Below are 15,543 nucleotides of genomic sequence, written 5' to 3' on the forward strand. Positions count from 1 at the left end.
CCAGAACATAAGATTATATCGTAGTGAGTTTTGGTGCATATCTAGTAATGAGCGTGCACAAAGGCCTGTCATAATAGTGTGCACTGGGGCTCATTGTAACTATTTCTTGTCATGTGCTAGCTACCTTGCGTCAGTTGTGCGCATTCAGGGATGTTGTGTTAATCTCCACTATTTTTGTGCATTGTGTTTTTTCAAAATACACTTCCCTTTTCACAGGAAATGTAAAGTTTCTGCTTGTTATACAGAATTTAAAACTAAGTTACAATGCAGGTAAAACACTTGATTTGTTTGCTTAAGTTTAGGCACATGGTTAGCTTTACAAAAAAATAAAAATAAATCATGCTTTGGCTTTAAATCCACACAGGAAATAAACAGTGAGCTCCCAGGTGAAAGTCTGGAGTTTGTTTGACCATCCACCTCCACCTCTGCCCGCCCTGACTCTACAGACCTTCTTGCTCTGATACTACAGTAGCTGCTGGCTGCACCACAGACTGCTGCTGAGGTAAAAGGCAGTGAAGACATGTTGTCCATCTCTATATACAGTCACTGGCTGCCAAAAGAAAAAAAATGACTTAAATAAACTGATAAGTTGTGACTGTGGCTCTCTCTATTGCTTGAAAATGCCCTCTTAATCTGTAAAGTCGAAGCAGCTGACACATGATAAAAATTTTTATACAGTCTATGGATAAAACTCACGGTACAGGAGAGTGGCACTAGCTCCTTTTACACTATCAGATTTTTGGCGAATGTTGGGCCATTTTGCCGGCAAGCTGCGAGCGTTTAGACACACAGCGCCGGATTGGCCAGTTGATCCGAGGTGCCCAATTTTCCGCCTCGTAGGGTAGACATATTGGCGGAACCCTTTTAGTTTAAACAGACCGAGGCAGCCTTCCGCAACGGGAGGGGCTGTTGAAGACTTGTGGGTGGAGCTGTTGATGACGCCGCACGTGCGACCCACTGGTGGTGGACTAACAGGAAACAGCTGATAGCAGGAATTAGCGAGCAGCTAGTAGCAAGAGGGAAACACAAACCTGACAGACACTGTAAAGATGAGCAACTGGGGAGACAAGGAATTGCGCGCCCTCCTTGTCCTCGCAAACGAAGAGGCCATTAACCGTCAGGTGACGGGGACGGTGAAGGACGGGCCGACTTACGAGAGAATTGCCGAAGGACTGACCAGCCGCGGCTTCCCTCCCACGTCACTGTTTACGTCACATGCTGAGCTACACGTTTTGTTACTTGCTCACGCCCCCCATTGCCCCGAAAAAGGCGCATTCTGTATAAACAAAAGTAGGCAGGCGGCATTTTGCTGCACTCCCCGATTTTGTTTTTATACTGCCAATGCTGAAAGAAGACTGATTGGGCTTTCCTGCTAATCTGCACAACTCCTGTTTAAAAAGGGCTAGTGCAAATACAGAAACCTGTAACACTTGAAATGATTGTTCTCAGGAACCTTAAAGCTTCTGTTTTTGCATGACGAGCTGGGTTGTTCCCCACTGCCTCGAAAACTGTCGCCACCGGTGTGTATCATACCACCAAGAAGAATGCCTCGCTGAGTCTGTGTCTGACCACGACATCCACTGACAGAACGACGCTATTTGACAAGTCGGGTTGTTCCCCACTGCCCCTAAAACTGACACAGCTGATGTGTCTCTGTACGTCGGTCTCTGACGCTGAGATCACTGACAAAGCGGCAGTATTTGACGAGTTGGGAGTGAGAGCAGGCCGTCTCTGCTCATATAAGACGAGCTGCTATGAAAGACTGCTTGTCTTGGCTGAGTGTAAAGAACAGGGTGGAACTGAGGTAAAACAAGGGTTAAGTGATAACGTGTTACGATCTGCTGCCTTCTAAATCTTTTGCGTTGTACTTCACATTTTCCTGCTACCGACTGCGACAGATGTGTGAGGAGGAGGGTCAAAGCCAAAGGCACAATTTTACTGTGAGCGTGGAGGGCTGACTGAACGAGTCTACCAGGCACAGGCTCAGGGGCCCAAAGTGTCAGGGGTCCCTCTGGCCTTTACTTGCAGAATGTCTCTGAAATGAACAGATAAGGACTGAGAGGAGACTCAAAAAGACCACAAAGTGACACAAAACAACCAAAAAGGACACAAATGACTGCAAAAAGACACAGTAACTTCAAGACACAAACATACCACGAAGGTAAAGGAACTAAAGAGACACATTCAACTATAAAAACAGGCAAAACAACCACAAAGAGACACAAGGCGACCAAGAAGACACACAGAACGTCTACAAAGCGACACAAAAAGACTACAAAGAGCTGCCAAGGAACCACAGAGGCACATAGCAGAACTACAAAATGGGAAAAACGACAGCAGAGAGACACAAAACAATCACAAAGCGCCCCAAAGACAATATAAAATTACCTTTTAGAGACATGGATGACTGCAAAAAGACACTAAATAACCACAAAGACACGAAAGAGCTGCAAAGGAACCACAAAGATGCACAATAGAAATACAAAAGTGACATAAAATGATCAAAAGACAAAAATTGACCACAAAGAGACACGAAAAGATCAAAAAGAGACTCAAATGAACCACTCCAGATGACCTCAGAGGCCCAAATCACCACAAACAGATAAAAACAACTACAAGAAGACAGAAAAAATGTGATGTGGAGGAAACGTGCGCGAGGCAAAACTCACCTCAGTGTCTCCACAAATTCTTCGGCTGTATATCAGATGTTCCTCCTGAGAAATGTGACCGTGTGTGTGTCCGCTGCATGTTCTGTCCTAATTAACTAACAGGTGGCGCTCATTAACTTAGAAACATCACATGACCATGATGTCGTGGGCCTTAATATCTACTTCAAACACTTTAAACTTTATGACCAGAAAACTTACATTCTAAAGAGACAAAAACATCTAAACAACCACGATGTAATCTGTTGTTTGAGATGTACATGTTGGAGCAAAGCCACCACACGCTGCACCTGGACAGGTAAAAACAGATATCCTGTCAGTCAGTGTCAATCTGTCTCGTTCTAATCTGCACCGCTCCCTGAATGTCAGGATCAAATCACCGTTATGCAAATCATGACTCTAGTTATCGAAGGAAATCCCCCTGAACTCTGAGGAGCCACCGTGACGACCTCACCTCCATCCAGCTAAGTTTAACCCTTTCACAGCTGGTAGAATCACAACTTTAAACATGAAGCAGCAGCTGAAATCACAACAAAGAGCTTCATCAGGAAGCCCTAAAAAAAACAGGTGAAATTAAATTACTTCTCTTTAAATCTCTCATGTCATTCAGATAAAACAATAACAGCAAGCAGGTCACTGGTCCTCTGCAGCTAATACAAAATCCACAGCGAGAAATTTAGGCATCACTTTTGATTCTCAGCTGAACTTTGGACCACGTGTCGATAATCTCATTAAATCCTGCCACTTGCACCTGTGAAATATTGTCAAATTAAATCAGCTGCGTCTTTTCCTGACCCAGAAAGGCTCACTCATGCTTTTGTATTCTCGCACCTCGACTGCTGTGACGTGCTGTTTACAGTAAATCTTCAGCAGCTCGCCTTGAACGCTGCAGCTCGTGTCTTAACTGGGACAAATCGTAGGTCACATGTCACCCCGATCCTCGCCTCCCTCCATTTCTCACCACTTAACTTCAGGACTGATAACTGTTAACGCTCAACATGGTTTAACCCACAGTTATATAGCTGAGCTTCTGATGACCTGCGCTCCAAGTCGTGACCTGAGGTCCTCGAGTCTGCCCTCACTAGTCGTCCCTCGGTCAGGGCTGGACATTGAGGCCCAGAGACTCTGGAGTTCTCTGCCTGAGGAGTTCAGGCTCGCGAGCACATTGCCTGTTTTTAAATCATTGTTCAAAACATTTTTTTTATAGGAAAACTTTTCCTTTGAATTCCTGATTTGTAACGTTTGTTTTATTTCCTTTTGTTCTGTATAAGCCTCTGCATTTGTTAATTATTGTAAGCTTGTTATCTTATTTAATGCACTTTGTGACCTTGTTCACATAACTGCTACTCTTATTATTTTTATCATATTTTATACCCATTTAATTGGAAACATGCAGTAATGAATGCAGGTTTATTGTATAATGTGTCGCCTGCAGGTGAAGGTCACATGTCAGAGCTGAACAGCCTCAAAACTACACTGAGCATTTTATCTTACTATATAATGAGGAAAACTCTGTGTGTGTGTCTGTTCCATGTTTTTCTCCTCACTGACTTGGTCAATCCATGTGAAATTTGGCACAGTGGTAGAGGGTCATGGGAGGATGCCAATGAAGCAATATTACATCAATTGGCCAAAGGGGGGCGCTATAGCAACCCATTGAAATGTCAAACTTTGAATGGGCATATCTCATGCCCCGTATGTGGTAGAGACATGAAACTTTGCACAGAGATGCCTCTCCTCATGAGGAACACATTTGCCTCAAGAACCCATAACTTCCGCTTATATAGATTTTCCGCCATTTTGAATTTTTTGAAAAACACTTCAAATGGATCTCTTCCTAGGAAGTTTGAGCGATCTGCATGAAACTGGGTGAACATAATCTAGGGACCAATATCTAAAGTTCCCTCTTGGCAAAAGTTGGAAAACTTACTAAAACTGAGCTTCTATAAGGCAATGAATATTGCGGAGGGCGTGGCTCATCACATAAAGGTGTATAACATCTCAAGGGTTTCACCCATCACCACGCAACTTTGTAGGCATATGACCACACATAATCTGAGGGGACCCCTCCATTATTGACCCCATCAAACAAAATGGGGGCGCTAGAGAGCTCATTTCTTATCTAGGCCTAACCGCCATATGGATTTTTACTAAACTTGGTAGATATGTAGAACAGGACGCCTCAAGGTGACTGGAGAAATTTAACTCTAATTGGCAACTGGGTGGCGCTATAACAACAGAAAAATGGCTAAAATGCGACCGATCGCTGTGGCTGCAATCGTACTATCAAATTCACAAACACTGCCTGAATACATTGCTCTTCTTAATGGGTTCAGTTGACTATTTAATCTGCAATTTCCTATGACCTGTATCCCAAACACACACCATGTGAAACTGTACGTGGGCAACTGTGCACTCAGTGGGTATGGACTAGTTGTGACTAACTTATGAGGCTGAAATTTAAACTCATATCTACTACATGAATTAACTGACTAATGCAACTCTGATGGTCTCTGATAACAGTGGATTATTTCTGACACAACAAATCAAATCAAACTCTGCTTCTTCATGTACACAGTGAACGTTTCAATGACGTCTATGACAAAACAAACTGATAAAGCCTCTAATTTCTCTCCAAAACTCACAGATCACTGATGTTTGGGGATTTTCGGGTTCGGTAAAAAATATTTTAAGATTTGCATTTGCTCACACACAGCCAGGAGGTGACAGCAGATACAGGAAATCCTTCACTCCTCACTCATCAGTGACCGCCTTGACTCAGCAGTCTGGACAGTCAGCATGACTCAGCGCAGAGTCAGTGTGACTCATCACAGCTGCTCTTTATTTATTTATTTTACCCATAAAAGAGAGAAACAGTGACGTGGTCCAGTCAGGACAGCCTCGGAGACACAGAGACACACCACTGACTCTGATAACCAACTTGTGTGTTACAGTGTGAGTTTGAGCTGGTTGGTAGAAATATGTGGATGTCAGATGTTTAGCAACACTCATCTGCTAATGAATAAGAAGGTTTGCAGGAAATTTGCATCAGTGTGATGAAGATTGATTTTTGAGCTGAATTTTGAGAAAATGAAAATACACAATATCCACCTGGCCAGAAGTATGTAGACAGCTGAACATACGATTGTGACACGTGCTGCTCTAACAGCCTGCACTCTGCTGGTTTCAGTCTTTCCATCATGGTTAACCTGCTGCACTCAGACAGCAGAGCATCAGTGACGTCCAACACCAAACAAATTCCAGAGTATTTATAATTATCAACAGACTGAATGGAGACACCATCAAGGGTATGGACGGAGGGGGCTGGAACCTCTGTGTGCCCGCTGGAGGAAGTCATAATTTTAGCTATGGTTGAGGTCTGTCATCTGCATACTTACTTATGTACTTACAGAATTTGAACTTATCACAGACATTTTTTTTTGTTATGAACTAAAAATAAACAAGGGTCCCAAAGTGGATCCTTGTGGGACACCTTTCTTCACAATGACTTGGTCAGACATGATGTTGCCATGTTTAACAATCTGTGAACGCTCAGTCAGATAATTTACCCTTCGCTTAGTCCTGCTCCCGGACGCAGCCTGGCCAATCATAACGTAGCATCAGGCCCGCTCAGACCAGGGTCCAACAACAACACAGCTGTGCTCCATTGACTCTAATGCAGTCGTTTCAGATTTCCTTCATTGTCAGGCTGGTTTTGTGGATTTGGAGCTAAATGTTGTGCCTGGGTCACGTCGTGTGTTAATGACACTTGTTATCTGGAGAGGTCGTGTGTTAGTGACACTCATTACTGTCTCTCTCCTGTTCCAAAACCGAAATCAAACCCTGAGAAGTGTAGGGTTAGCTAGCTAGCTTCTGAAGATATAGCCTGCTGAATGTATACACATGCTGCTTTTGCTTTGTAATGATTATAACAGTGAAACAAGACCGACCCTGCTGTACAGGAACCAGTGAAGGGAAGCAGGGAAACTTTGCTCATATTCAACCAGCTGTGTGTCATCGCTTTGTGCACAGATTAACGGTGTTCGACTTCCCCCGGAGATCCCTGCCTGTCCAGCAGCAGAGGTCCGGGTGCTGGCAGCAGCACGAGGACGAAGCCAAACACCATTCAAACACCTTGTCTACTGTCTGCAAACAGTGACACAAACACGTGAGTTTGTTGTTCATAGCCAGTTAATCTTGGCTCTGGAGGTGTTTGACTTTATATTTACTGACTTTACTGGAGCTCAACTTTCACCTGGTTTCTCTGAGTGTAGTGTGGAAAACACAACGTGATGACAGTGTGCTGCTCTAAGTTTGCTTACCAGGTTCAGGATCGACCACAATACAGAGTGCTGACTGATCCATGAGTCCTGAACTGGACCACAAACTCAAACTGTGTCTGCATATTTAAACAAAAAAAAAACACGTCAGTGAAATATTTGTCCGATGAGACCGTCCCACAGGACGACATTTTCTTCCGTTTCTTCGATCCACTTCCTCTGAACGCATCCAGCTGCTCTTCACTGCACTGTCGATGGAGCCAAACTGTATCTCCTCGTCATGTCTCTCACACTCAGACTGAAGCTCGACTCCTCCTCTGACTAAAAGGAGCCACAAACTGTGACCTTTGACCTTTGGTTTCTAACACAGAGACCAGGGCTGCGTTCAGTGTGAGAACTGTGTGCACTGTTTTGCTACGGTTTCCAGGCTGAACACTGTTTCCTCAACACATGTGCAACAGGCTTTGAGGAACGTTTTCTCCCATTTGCTGGGTGTGTCAGAGGTGTTGCCCAATCAGCAGTGACGTGCATATAAACCTAGCAGGTCTTCACTTATCTAATGTACGTTGGCTTCCCATACTAATAAAGCCCCTTTGAACTGAGCACTGTTGCAGCACCCTCACATGACCCAACAGGTGTTCACCGCACCTTTTCTGTTCAAATACACTTTCTAAGTTACGAATGGAGGTGTGTGGTGTAACATTAGGCTGCCAGGAAGTGCACCGGGCTTTGAAGCCAATTTTTGACATGGCTAAACAGTGGAATTACACCCTCTGAGTCTGTCACGTGATGCCAAGAAGACTTACATTGTGAGAGATGTTTATACATCAGTGGATTTATTTTTGTAAACTACATGACCCCACGAAATGACTTGTTTCACTGTTGAGATTTGATTCATTCAGTCACAGTGACATTTGAAAAGTTTAAATCATTTTATCCCAGTTCAAGTTAGCCGAGCGCTAAACCTTTAGTAGTTTGCTCAGCTAACGATAGTCTCTAGAGCACCTGCTCCCTGGGCCCAATGATGCCGAGGCAGCGCCGAACATCCAGGTAACTTTAATGGTTTTGGCTTCATGCACCACTTTGCTGCTTTCATAGCTGTATCCAGGGCGCTCTGTACATCCATATGTAACTTGTATGTAAGGGAACACTGTGGATTTAGGGGCTTGTTAGAAGACGTGACATGATTTAAGAGAATATAAATCACCTCACATTCATCTGTTTTCTCTTGTACGTGTATTTTTCATGTGAATAAACAAACACATCTGACACCATCTGTTACACTGAAAGGGCCTCCAGTGTCTGAAGGGCTTTTATTTTGAAGAGTCTGCAATGTTTCTCACGTACTTCCTCTTGTGCCAAAGAAGGAAAATATAAAAATATAAACTGTTTGAAAAATATAATAATATAATAAACACAAACATGCTTTAGGAAGTCATTATTGCTTAAATAAACTAAAAATAAATTATTGATCATCGTGATCAGCTGGGAGTTAAAGTCAGTCAGACGCTGAATATAAACGTATTTTCTTTGATCAAACATCTGAACTCTGAATTAAACTTTAAATTAAGCTACTGTCAATAAAATAAAATAAATATAAACAAACAGACAGTTTGACTGATCACAGACCAGCTGCCAGCACACCGCTCAGTGCATTATGGTCCTTGTAGTTCAGAGTTTCATGAGTCATTTTTTATACTAAATACACAAAATAATTATTTATAAAGACGTCGGTTACAGGCCGGATGTTGTGAAGTCAGTTCCTGACATGAAAATATAATAAACAATAATATGAAATAAACTAAAATTCAAACTAAGCAGCAGTTAATGTAAAGTCCTCAGCTGCTCCAGTCTGTGTTTGAGCTCTCTGCTCCTCTTCCTCAGCGCCTCCTTCATCGTCAGCAGCCTCCTCTCGTCCTCTCTGATCTCACAGATGTACTCTGTCGCCTTTTTCAGGATCACCACTTTGGCCGCTCGGTCGTTGTTGGCCACCACCGGGACTTCGTCCCTCAGAGTCATGAAGCTCATCTTCAGCTCGTTCCTGCGCTGCCTCTCCAGCACGTTGTGAGTCCTGCGTTTGTCGTCGTTGTCCTCGCCGTCAGACCGAGGGCTGCAGCACCGCCGGCCACCGCTTGGCCTCAGCGCCGAGCAGCTGCTCTCCATCTTTATCCGTTTCACGGCGGGCTGCTGAAGGGTGGCAGAGGGCTGCTGGGCAGCGTAGTTGTGTTGGTGGATGTTGATGTGAGAGCGTTTCAGGACCAGCGGGGAGGCATCCGCTCTGCTGCTGGTGTCTGACTGCCGTGACACCTTTCGCCTGTCCACCGTCACCACATCAATCTCCTCTTCCTCCTCACCTTCTTCCTCTTCTTCTTCTTCTTCTGTGGAAAAATAAAGAGAACATTCTGGTGTTAGTGCTGAGAGTCACTGTGTAACACAAGTACAAACAACTGCGACCACTGGTCAGAGTACTGATAGCACTTTTCCTGTCGGCTGACATCTGTACGTTTGTATTACGGTTATATTTGCACTCTTTCCCACTTTGTACTGCAGCTGCTGCACAACAGTCTCCCTCAGGATTAACAAAGCTTTATCTAAAACTTCAATAACAAAGTTAAAAAAACTACTGGTAACGATTTGTTTGGCCCTTTTTACATTCTTTCAGGTGCATTATTCAGTGTCTTAGAGCTGTGTGTTGCACAAACTCAGATTATTATAATGATATTTTTGTTTTACAACCTGGGTCACATTCTTGTAGTTCTGTCCATCCTTCACTCTGCAAACATCCCTGATTTATTTACCAAGAATTTAACTGTAAATAAAGACATATTTAAGGTATTTTATGGAGAGTTACAGGGATATTTTGTGGATTAATTAACATATTAAAAGCACCTTGTAGAGTTTTGTTTTTACAGAAGACAAACTGTCTTTCTACACTGAGTAGTGCTGACCATGAAGAAAAAAACGTAAGTGTGTTGGAATGCCCCTTTAAAGTCTGTTGCCATCATAACTGACAGAAAGACAGATGAAATTATGAAAGTAAGACCTGGGTTGTAATAAAGCAAACACATCCTGCTCCTCACCTGATTCACTGTCACTGCTGCTGAGAGGCGGTGAGTCCAGACTCAGTTTTGTCGCCACCTCCATCGCAGCTCCATCACAGCTCTTCAGTGTGGTGTATGGAAACACCACGCAGGGGTCGACGCAGTCCGTCGCTGCAGTGTGGAGGTCCTGCAGGTAGCCGCCCGCCTGCTGGTCAGCCGCTGTGTCTGCAGTGCTGTTAGTGTTGTTGGATGCAGAGGAGTCCCGACGGGCCCGCAGCTCGGCCAGCCTCTCGGACACCACCTTCTCCAGCTTGGTGGCGGCGGCGAAGCTGCTGCTCCACATGCAGTCCTGGATGATGAAGGACTGGAGGAAGGCTGCGGAGGGGTTGCAGTCCTCGTCCAGCAGCTCAGACACCGCCTCCAGGTGTTCAGCGGCGGAGAGAGGGACGTCGGACAGGGAGGGTGTCCGGCTGGGGGACAGGGGAGGCGTCGGCAGCAGCTCAAACTTCTTCCAGATGTCCTCGCCGGGGCCTGGGAGGAGCTGGCTGCGTGGAGGCAGGTAGAAGTCCTCCTCCTCGCCATCCAGGAAGAAGCAGGGCTGGACTGTGTCGTAGTCGTAATCATAGTTCACGCTGGACATGGTCAGCACTGGCGGCATTATGGCTGCCTGTGAGGAGACAAAACATGAGGTCAAGCTTATCAGAATCAGAATCAGAATCAGAAATACTTTATTGATCCCCGAGGGGAAATTATTTATGTTACAGGTGCTCCTTGCAAGAGAGGAAAGACACGTGAAAATATAAGAAATTTAAACAATAGTATTTACAAATATATAGTTAAATAAACAGGAATTATTAACAAACATAAACGTAAATAAATATATATATATACATATATATATTGTAAACTGAACAAGATTATTTACACAAACAGAATATATACAGTCAGGGTGAATGGGGTTATTGCACAAGTTAAATTAAATTATTGCAGTGTGTGAAAAAGTCTCAGGGCCACTCAGAGGGAGGAGTTGTACTTATAAAAACTTACCAAACTGGACTGTAATAATCCCACTTTTCAACAATACTTTTAGTCTCTTGAAATTTAGATCAGTCTTCCAAACATAAAAGGAATTCTGTAAAAGCTAAATATAAAGCAATGACATATAAAGTTAGTCACACTTTTGGTCTTCTCTGGTTTAAATCTTAAATACGTTGCATAAACATAGAGACTAAAAGGAAAAATATACCATATACAGACAGATATTTTAGATATGTGTGGAAATGGAAAATGTGTGTCTGTTCTCCATGAAAATAAAAAAGCAATCTCATCCTAATCACACAGCAGTGAGAAAGACTGCTGGTCTTAATCTCTTTATCAGGAGGTGACTCGTAGGTGTGGTATGTAAGTAATCCTCAGAAAAAAAAGGTTAGGTTGTATTTAAAAATGAGATAATGTGTATTGGATGTTGTTTCAGTGAGGTTCTGGAAATGTCATGTGTGGGATTTAATGTCAAAGTTTGCCACTGCCACATTCACACAAAACCTCATTCAAAAAAATGTTAATTTAGTTTTCTTTTCTTTGAAGTCCGAGGTAACACAACTAAACGTGACTCAAATAGAAATATTCCTGATCAACAGACGATACTCTGCAATTCGGCATGTAAAAATGTCTCTAAAACATAAACCCTCAAAACTGAGGTTACTCAAAAAGATCTGTGTTAATGTTAAATCTGGCTCAGGTGTTATCAGGTAACTGGGAGTGGCAAAATCTTTTATTGACAGGTGAGGTGTAGTGCTAATAAACTACCAGCCTTCATTTATCTAACTTCAGCCTTCAAAGGCTCGTCACAGCTATCTGAATAAAGCTTGGGAACATATTAGAAAATTTAAATTAGGCAAACTTCCTACAAAGTTCGACAGTACAGACGTCACACAAAACCTCATTCCAGTAACAGTAATTTTAGGATTCTTTGTTAACGGTTAAATGTTTTAACAACGCATTACGACTCAGACACAATTATTCCCCATCTGAAGAGGACAGTCTACACTTCGGCATATAGAAATCCACCAAACAGCACATAACATTGAGCACAAAAACACGTCACTCATACAAATATTAGCTTCTAATAAAGAAGTGCTGATGATGCTAAATGCTGTTTTATTACTCTGTCAGATCCTGTGACAGTGTCGAATCAAAAACATGGCTGCTACAGATGTTGACAGGTGAGGTGCTGCTGCCCTGCAGATCACCAGCATCACCAGCCGCCTGTCCCTGCTGTCAAAACACGCAATTCTATCTTAACACTATGAAATCATCGTTTAAAGTTGCAGCTATCAGAATACAGTTGCTGAACATGGTGACACTAATTGCAGGGATGAATTCGGCATAGTTTTCAGACTGATTTGGTGAAAACATCTCCAACATCAAACCTGTCAAGAAGAGAGGAACCGTTGGCTCACCGTTAGGACTCCCAGGATAAACTTGATGTGAAAACTGAGTAAAATCCAAACGTTCCGCTGAGTGACGTTAAATCTTCAGAGTGCGTTTAATCCAAGAAAACCCGTATGTGAAAATGTATCCTCTTTCAATCAATAATCAATAACAGCGATATGTGAAACTAAGATATTTAACGCTGCTGTGCTGCCGTGTGTCACTGTCTCAGCGTGAATCACCGCACACTGCTGCTCTCGAGACATTTAATACTCCCTACTCTTTTTTTTTTCTTCATCCGCACACATGACAATTTTCCCGCCAAATGGGGGCTACGTAGTATAATTAAGCGACTCGTGGGCGTGTTAATGACAGGCAAAAATTAATTAAGCACCTGTTCTGTTTGTTAGAGTCAGTACTGATGACACTCTGCGTGTAAATGCAGCAATAAGATGCGGTAACTATAGGAACTGTTTTACTCCGCGGATGTGTAGTGACGCGGTGATGTAACAGGGTGGTCTGCGGGGCTAACTGTAAATGATGCAGAGGCACGAAGTTCCGGGAACTGAGCTCTCACTTAGTGATGAAGTCATGAAATAAATAAATAAATAAAAGAAAATAAACAAAGGCATGAAGAAAGAAACAACAAACAAATAAACAAACAAACATAAAATGCGAAATTAACATAATAAAAATGAAAATTGCAAAGTAAAAAATCAAAAAAACAAAGAGTATCAAAGGAAAAAAATCTAAATACATCTAAAAGACATTGAAATATCATTAATGAAATTAAAGTGATTAAAANACAATAAAAAACAGATATTAAAGAATAACAAAAAAATACATGAATACATACATATAAAAATATGTGAAAAGAAAAGTATAAGAAAATAAAATGCACAAAAACATCACACACACACAATAACACAAACTGACACGATAACACAATAAAAGTGTGAAAATAAATAAATCAATATATAAAATACTAAATAATCTAAAATGATTAAAATGTTCGAAAAGGAATTATTGTGTCAGTAAAAATAATGAGATAGTCAATCTATTTCTTTTCAACTGTAACAGAGAGTTAGACAGTGTGGTATTGATGCTTTGACTCAAGTAAATAATTTGAATATTTCTTCCATCGCTGGCAACAGTCACTGCCGTGAGGAATAAATCCTTCACACTGCTGCCCTCTAGTGTCTGCAGCAACACACTGACTCACACATAAGCTCTCCACAATTACTGCTGCTACTGTTACTACTAATAAACAAATTAAAAAAAAGTAATAATCTCTGACAGGTAGGTAGATAATAACTCATATTTATCATTAATAATTTAATCAGTCTGTTTAATACATGATCCATCACACTGACTACGTCTTCCGGCCTCACCTCTGTTATATATTTTATCCTCTCTAACTTGTGTTTCTGTTATTGCGTCCACCCCCTGTAAATCACAGTTCCTCTAGACCTGATCAGCACACTGTATTTGTCTATTTCCATCAGAGTGTAGCAGTTCATTTGCAGGATTTACATCCAAAACACTTGATGAGGTCCATCTGTAATTTACATGTTGCATGATAAAGGTTTGTTAACATCAGTGATGGTTTAAACTACAACACAACACCAGGCGGGTATGTTCAATCACAATCAGCTGACGAAGACACAACAAAATACAGATAAGTTTATTTTTTTAATTTAATTTGAATTCTGACCTTTCTGTACCTCCTGCTGTCACATTGACACTGCTGCCCTCTGGTGGCTGCAGCTTCAGCCTGCAGGTCTTATCAGGGTCCGGGCAGCTAAACTGCCAGGACACTATTGTAATCCTAGGTATTCTTCTTCTTCTTCTTCTTCTTCTTCTTCTTCTTCTTCTTCTTCTTCTTCTTCTTCTTAAATCATACTTCCCATGGGTGAAAACTCAACAAACTTTGCACAAAGGTCCAGTCTCATGCCAGATATCCTCAGCTGTAAACTCAAGCCAATAGTCCTGATGGTGGCGCTACAGCAAGCGTCTAAAGTTCAAAACTTTGAAAATTCATAACAAATCAACCATACGTGCTACAACTTCACAACTTTCATCAAACTGTAGCCCCAATACTGAAGAAACTTTTGTACATTTAAACCTATTAAAAATTATGAAGTTCATCACTCTGTTTTTTTCAAAAACTGTAAAACTTCTTAAACCTATCTCCTCCCACAATTTTTGCTCAATTGACACCAAACTTGCTACAGAGCATCTTCAGACTGTCCTACAAAAACTACGTTTCTCAGATTTTTGATTTATCAAAAATTGAGCCTACAGTGCATCAAAATGTTTGACTGTAAACGGTACTGTAAACATATACATGCAAATTCTTGCTAAATAAATCTTCAATGTTCATGAAAAAAATGACAAAATTCTAGAGTCATGGTAGATGATGTGTGGCAAATTTCAGAATTTTATCTCAAAAACTGAATTTTTGACAGCATTTTGAATTTTGCTCTAATGTGAACAATTGGAGTCAATGTAAAAATGGCAATTTTAAACATCAGTTTTTCACTTATGGAGCAAATCAATCATTGTTACAAACAAATTACCAACATCTCCATGCTGTCTAGATGCAATATGTGTATTTTCAGATTTTTGTCTTAGTAACTGAATTTTTTTACAGTGATTTGAAATCTGCCTTTCCATGCATGGACGGCTGCTAAACCTGCACGTCTGGCTTAGTCAGTTTGAGAAGCTACACATGAATTGTCACTGACTAATTAGCTCAGTGAGATAGAAATTGATTCTCAGAGGTTGTGAGTTCAAGCCTCAGCTGATGCGAAAGGCAGATTGTGTTGCTAAATTCCTAAATGTCTTCCAGTTCTTCTGCTTGTTGCCCAGAATTGCCTAAAAATGCCCGGACCCGACCCATCGCTGCGCAGCAGCTATAATTTATTTATTGTGTCTTATTTTTTGTTTCTTGGATGCAGTGTTGGAGCAAAAATTCAAATCCTTTGCTTAAGTCAAATACTCTGTTACAATAAAATTCCTGCACTGAAAATGTTCTCTCAATAAAATAATGTGAGGGAAATCAATAAAATGAAAGTGCTAAAAGGATAAAAAGATCTCAGTATAAGGTTGTGTCAAGATCTAGAG

At 41.7% G+C, this 15,543-nt stretch overlaps 1 protein-coding gene across 2 annotated transcripts; it reads right to left on the reverse strand.

Annotated features, from left to right (window-relative positions):
• Positions 1-8,224: 8,224 nt before the first annotated feature.
• LOC126382579 (transcriptional regulator Myc-B-like) lies at positions 8,225-12,690 on the reverse strand. Of its 2 annotated transcripts, none has more exons than XM_050032525.1 (3): positions 12,447-12,690; positions 10,027-10,654; positions 8,225-9,321 (listed from the first exon to the last, which is right to left on the reverse strand). In XM_050032525.1, the coding sequence occupies exons 2-3, from the start codon at positions 10,643-10,645 to the stop codon at positions 8,771-8,773; spliced, it is 1,170 nt and encodes a 389-aa protein (XP_049888482.1). In that variant the 5' UTR covers positions 10,646-10,654; positions 12,447-12,690; the 3' UTR covers positions 8,225-8,770. The 2 variants fall into 2 exon arrangements, with proteins under 2 accessions (XP_049888482.1, XP_049888481.1); XM_050032524.1 differs by having other exon boundaries at positions 8,225-9,324; positions 12,447-12,685.
• Between the last annotated feature and the right edge of the window lie 2,853 nt (positions 12,691-15,543).

The sequence above is a fragment of the Epinephelus moara genome, chromosome 21, assembly GCF_006386435.1.
Source record: "Epinephelus moara isolate mb chromosome 21, YSFRI_EMoa_1.0, whole genome shotgun sequence".
NCBI lineage: Eukaryota > Metazoa > Chordata > Actinopteri > Perciformes > Serranidae > Epinephelus > Epinephelus moara.